General features: G+C 34.7%; 1 protein-coding gene across 4 annotated transcripts in view; it reads left to right on the forward strand.

Annotated features, from left to right (window-relative positions):
* Window positions 1–6,795, forward strand: part of nbeaa (neurobeachin a) — a 123,800-nt gene that overhangs the window by 38,753 nt on the left and 78,252 nt on the right. For all 4 annotated transcript variants that reach the window (XM_015038910.1, XM_015038911.1, XM_015038913.1 and 1 more), the window contains exon 3: window positions 2,991–3,091. In XM_015038910.1, the coding sequence (XP_014894396.1) occupies window positions 2,991–3,091 (101 nt within the window). The remainder of the gene's footprint in view (window positions 1–2,990; window positions 3,092–6,795) is intronic.

Here is a 6,795-nt window from a genome sequence, read left to right on the forward strand (position 1 = left end):
TTTTTAGTTTGTGTATATATATATAAGATAGCTAACACACTGACATATATAAAAAATTTTTATATATATATATATATATATATATATATATATATATATATATATATATATATATATATATATATATTATATATATATATATATATGTACAATATAAACTCACAAAATTTTATCAACTCCTTAATAGCACTTTAGGTTGCGTGATGGAACATTTTGAGAAACATCTCCAACATGAACTTCCTTGATAGGAATCCTGAAAATGTCTGTGCAGACGTTTGTCATATATTTTGTGGATGAGCTCAGAACTCTATCATTCATAGCGTTTTGTGATTAAAACCCTCCCAAAGCTCTCAATGATGTTTTAACCCAGCATGTCAAAGGTGTAAATTAGATATATCTGCTTACTTATTCATAAATTGGCAATAGACTTATTAAGTATTGCATTAGCTCTGTGTAAACAAAATAGCTCAGTCCGTGCAGAGAAGTGTCTGTTAATGTGCAATGTGTTCTCACACTTCTTTGTATTATTGCTTTATAGAGTTTAGTCACTGCAGTCATGTTTTAAAGTCGTCCACTGCCAGAGTAATAATTTCACGCAGGGTAAAGGGATTTTCCCAGGAGTGCCTTTTAGAATAACAGAACACCTTTCTTCAGAAATGGATTTTTTCTGTATTTGTTTGACAAATAAAAACCAATAAGGCATTTTCAATAAGCAGCATACAGGATTTTATGACCATTTTCAAGCCTGTTGAGTTAACCTTATTTGTTTGTGGGTAAACTTAGATAATACTTTCTTATAATAAAATTTTCCAGCGTGCTTTGTTTGAAATATATAAAACTTGCCTAGAATATTTTTTTCCATACCTACACTACAGAAACTTTACCCAGTCAGTCATCTCTTTGTGTTGTCACGTTGACCTTGGCTTTCCTTTAATAGCTTCTCAGCATGCTCGTCCCCTCACTTAGTGTCCATGTCCTCTCTGTCCTACCCACCGCGGCTGGATAATGGGTTTTATACCTTCACTGACTTATTAAAACTCACAGCAGAGGAGAGCATACAGCTGCATCAGTTTAATGCCAGTTCTCTCTGTTCTAACTTGGATTCTGGCTTTTTCCTGAAACTATTTAAAATGACCTATTTGGATTTATTGTACCAAAACTGGAGCTCAGGGGCGTAAATCTGGGACATTCTGAGTTGGATTTTGCTCTCATATCAAGCACCTAAGTGAGCTAGCCCTTTTCCTTTATTCCCAGTCGCTGGGCTCTGGTTAATGAATTATGGTGGTGAGACTCTTCATATCCACCAGGTGTAATAAGAAAGAGGAGACCTCTCTGAGCAGATCGTTTCACTTTGCAGAGGCGGAATGCTCTCTCTCTGCCATAGCGACACTGCTAATGTTGTTTGTGTGATGTGAAGGTCAATGAAGCAGGGAGGTCATCTGGAAATACCTCAGTTTAGAGCCGATGTGCTAATGTCTACTAGCATGCCTTCAACAGGAAAATAATCAAGAGAGTTGTATTATATTAGGAATAGCAGTATAAGATCTTCTCATGCATCATGTATGTACATTTACTAATAAGGCAGCTACTGAAATTTTAAATAGAAAGTTTTAGGTTAAATAATTCCTCTGTATCTTAAAATTTAAATCCTTTCCAGCATAAAACTGGCATGTTTTAGTAAATATTTGTGTTGAATATTCCATTTACTGTGAAGTCCACAATTATTCATACTCTCGCTGATTTAGGTTTTAAGTAATCTTTTACTTTGACCAACTTCTTTTCTCTTACTGAAAATAACATTATTATTATTTTTTTTAAATTTAGCCCAACTTGAATTGAATTATCTGTAGAGGAAGATAAATATTAGGATGATGGCGGTAATGATCCGTTCTAATCTCAAGGATTTGGACTTCATCATCAAAATACTATGTTAAAATGCAAAAAGTTGGTCAGCGACTACAAGAAAGATTTGTTTGCTGAACACCAGTAGAGTTTTTCCCCACTGATAATTAAAAAAAGGATATAAATAACGTTCTGCCTTTGTAATAAAATGTTGATAAAACCCAAACTCATCTAAAATTTGCTTCGTTTTATTATCATTTGAGAGATGCCTGTTTCATTTGCTTTCAGAAACACAATTTAAGCAAATAATTTTAAGTTTAAATGTGTCGGGAGTAATAATAATTTAGTTTTGCTGTAGATATAAAAAGTGTCCTTCATACTTTTTTTTATTTCAACCACTCGAGTAACAGAGACTCAGGTCAGTTTATTCCTGCACCTTTTCATGCTTTTCTGGATCACGCACCGATTTGTACCAGTCTTCGATATAATTTGTTTGTGCTTTGCCAATGAATGATTTAAAGTTATATTTTAAGACCTTATTTAATCCTACAAAGGAGTAGGTGGCTAAAATTTCTATGATGAGGTGAAGGGCTTTTATTTGTCATATTTCAAAAGAGTAATGCGGTCCAAACTGTAATCTGAACTGCAATCAGTTGAATTAGGTGTCAATAAAACCTTTGCAAAATGATATAGAATTAAATGAAATGACAGTTTGGAGCATATTATTACGATTAAATTGCCTGAGAATCTTATGAAAACATACAGAACCACCTAGATGAAGAATGTGAAACACAATGATAAAATAGACGGATAGAAAGTGGAAACGGCAGGGGGTGAAAAGTTGACGAGTGGGTTCAAATAGATGTTTGAAACATTGAAGGGCTGATTTGACCCGGAGCTGTCGAATAGTGATGTGTCCTGCTTGCTATACGGTGGTGTAGCTGTTAGTATGTTGGCTTGACTCTCACTGAATGATAAATGAGTAAACTCTCGCTGTATGTGAACTGGCTGAGTGTTATGACCTCATCACACTTTATCAGAGAAAAGTCTGCACAGGGCCTTCCAGATACTGACTCAAAGATACGCTCATGAGAAACCATATCTTACCCTCTGTGCTTGTGTGTTTGTGTGTGTGTGTGTTTCCTCAGACCTCCTGGTGGATATGCTAGGAGTCCTGGCCAGTTACAGCATCACAGTCAAGGAGCTGAAGCTGCTCTTCAGTATGCTGAGAGGAGAGAATGGCATCTGGGTGAGTTGCTGCAGAACCAAACTTTGCATATTTGCTATTTTGTAGAAATTAATCATAGATATTTAATGGAATGTTTATTTTTTTCACAAGTCAACAATTTCATAAGATCTCTGGAAGTCTTTTTTCTTTTTTTTTTTCTTAGCCAACATCTTTACAGCATTATTTAGACCTTTATTACTCCAGGATGAGGGTCTTTTGAAAACACTTAAACAATCTCACCTACAAAGCAAATCTAAATTTTGAATGCGGTTGCCCTCATAAATCCTTAAAACACTTTAAGATAGGGACACCCTGCAGGATTTGATCTGATAGATCACACCACACAATGCACACGCACACAGTGGACCGTTTGTCTTGCAAGTTAAGACTACATTTTTACCAACCCTGTTAAAACAGAGAAATACAGAAATGTGTAAACTGATGTAAAAGTGATGTCAGTGATCTGATAAGATGTAGATGCCAGTTTTTAAATGAACTTGGCAAATAATAACAACAATTATGTGACAATTGTGTGTAAATTTCATTCAATTATTTTTTTTAATTGTAATTACAAACGGTTTTCTGATGTGTGGTAATTGTTGGTGAGATCTGAACTGCTTGTGATATGAAACATTTTTAAATCTGGGGACTCCAAAAGGAGTTGTCACGTTGTTTGTTTTCTGAAATTTATGTAAGTGCCAATCCAGATGCTGAAAATCCTCTTGAGCGTCAAAAATTTTTTTTAATTGCACCAGTTTTTCCCTTTTCAGGGTTTTAACCGTACTAGCTAGACCTAGAACAGATTTATATGCTTAATTCTTCTAAATACTTAGAAATGATAAGGCCCAGTTCCTTCTTTGAGCGTCAAATAAAATAAGTCAGTCAACATCAGGTAAAGTTGTGGTGGTGATGGGAGGTGAAGGACTAGAAATGAAGACATTTCAAAGATTCAATCTCAGTATTTTTTATAAAATGTTTTTTTATAATGATGACTTTATGCATATAATCGATTTACTCTTGGTTGTGTTGGGGAATTTGATTTTACTAATTCAAAACTAGTTAATTTATTGAAAAACCACTTCATTTTATTCTTAAATTGACTCTGACAATTGAATCCCCTCAGTTTTATTAGATGGAGCAGATTTGCCAAAAAAAAAATAACACAAAGTCTCTAAAATATTGCAATCTGCAGGACAGAGGCCTCAGCTTTTTAATGTCTTCTTTGTCAAAACACTACTTTATATGTTTTATTTCTTCAATTTATCTCCTTTTTTGTTTTTATTTATTTTCCTTTTTGATTTCTTTTGGCTTGAAATTAGATTTTCCTTTTATTTTACGAGCCTTGTATCCAACTACAATAGTGGTCGAAGCTAAATTTATTCCAAATGAGATTAATTATACGGCAGGAGTTTGTGGTGTCATTAGTCTGGGTGTCACTTAATGGGATTATTGTGCTAATAGACTTGAATAAAATAGAATGTGTTTGCTTGTGGTGTGTATCTGTTAGCATTGATTTGTGAGTGGATATAGAGACATGGGTAATTTGTTTATGTTTCAGGTATTTTTTTTTATTATTTTTTTTTTGCAGTGATGTTTTTTTTTCCTCTCTCTCTTGTAATTAACTTTATCAATGCAGCGGAGAAGTGACTGTGTTATTGTCACTTCTTTTTTTCATTAAGAAGCTTGATGAAAAAAGCAGTGACGGCCCAATCAGGTGTGAAGGTGAAACAGTCACTGCAGTTCAATATACTCAGACTCTCTTTACATGTAGATACTATTTTCTGTTTCTAAACACAAGCCAGCTCTACTGGATTAAATGGTTTTGCTCAAGGGCACGCCTCTTTCCTTTTGACAGGTTGTTTAACCATCTTTCACAGAGTTCTCTTTCACAGAACTCTCTTTACAGTCGGCAGAGAAATTCAAAACTTTTCAGACATAAAGACAGAACATTTAGTTCACTCTGGTGTTTTGCATGCTTTGAAAATCATTTGAATTCTCCATGTTTTGAACTTTCTGCACCTTGCACCTTTATGTTTTTAATCTTAAAATGCATAAGCTTGTCGTTTCGTATTTGTTATAGTTGGAGCTACTCTACAAGTACGATTACTCCTGGTGCTGGTAACTAAAAGTGATTAGTTTAAGATCAGCTTGGCTTCCTGTTGTCGTAATCCAAACTGCTCCCTGTAGTTCACTGATTAGCTTAGCTTGCAGTCACTTGGTGTTCCCATTTTAGAAAGGGTGCTTTAAAACTGAGCTGTTTAGAGATGATTTTATGAGATGAAAGTCCATGTGAAAAGTGCCGGCGAAGGACTTTTAGGTCTCTGTATATTTACAGATTTCCTGTAAAAGTAGAAGTAATCCCGGTTGCCCTCCCATCTCTCTTTCCAAAAATCCTCTTGTCTATTTTAGTGATTCCACCTCTGATCAGCCACTATTCTGAACATGTTTTCTAGGAATTTGCAAACTCCGAAACACCAGTAGAACAAGATACACAGTTAATTGTTGTCCTTGTTGAGTCGAGGCAGGTCATTCACAAACATTGAAATATCCTGCATAATTCAATGCAAACTTAAAATCCTCTTCCTCCATTCCTTACTGCCTGTAAGGTTAGTAGATCTGTGAATGAGTCACTAACTTCAGATGCACATCAGTGAATTAGAATATCATCAAATATTTAATTTGTTTTACAGATTTTAATCCAAAGGTTGAACTCATGTAAATTCATTACACTCAGTAAGGTGCATCTAAAGTGTCTTCGTTCTGTTGATTTTGACGAATTTGGCTTAAAACTAATGAAAACCCGAAATACTGCAACTTAGAAAATTTGAATTATTAAATTGGATAAATTTGAAATTTTGATACAGAAATATATCAAAAGCTTATCAGGTTTGTTGCTTAACAAAAGGTCATGTCTAAATAAGTTCCTGGTTTACAGAGGTGTGTATCCAAACACATATATTGAAAATTGAGTAGAAGGAAAAAATGCAGTAGAAAATACACAGGCAAGAGAGACAACAGTTTTGAGAGGACCGTGACTCATTCTAAAGGTTGGGGGAGATTCACAAGGCATGGGCTGCCGCTGAAGCCAACACACACAAACGTATACAGGGAATAGCGGCAAAGGTCGCATTCCTTGTGTTAAGCCATTCCTAATCTAGAGGCGGCATTAGAGGTGTTTTATGTAGGTCAAGGAGAAAAAGGACCGTAATATATGTTGGATGTTTACTGAGAATTATTGGGATCTGAGGCAACAGAACAGTAAAGCTACGGGTTGGTTGCCTCTGTATCACACTGTATCGAGAACGGACACACTCATATCAACATTTAAGCTGATACCAATATCTGATATTAATATTACTGCTACGGCTGATAACCGATATTCACCTATATTATATAGATTTCACTACATTTTCAAAACAGTAAAAAAAAACAACAAAAAAAACCCAACTATAACGCTGACTTCCACTTCTCTACTTCAGTTAAACTTCCCACAATCTAGTCATGATATCGGTCTCGCGTTATTTTCTTTCTTATTACTGAAAGTGACTTTTAGATGTCTTTTTATTAGCTGTGAGCCATCATCGTTTAAACTAACAGAGCCAAACAGTTTAAATATCACTGTGTGTAATAAATCTATATCATTAATTTTTGAATTGAATTACCAAAAGTACATTTTCAATTATATTCTAAGCCAGTGTTTTTCAACCTTTTTTGAGCCAAGGAAC

Source organism: Poecilia latipinna, unplaced genomic scaffold (assembly GCF_001443285.1).
Source record: "Poecilia latipinna isolate Pla-1442-1.1 unplaced genomic scaffold, P_latipinna-1.0 Scaffold457, whole genome shotgun sequence".
Taxonomy (NCBI): Eukaryota; Metazoa; Chordata; class Actinopteri; order Cyprinodontiformes; family Poeciliidae; genus Poecilia; species Poecilia latipinna.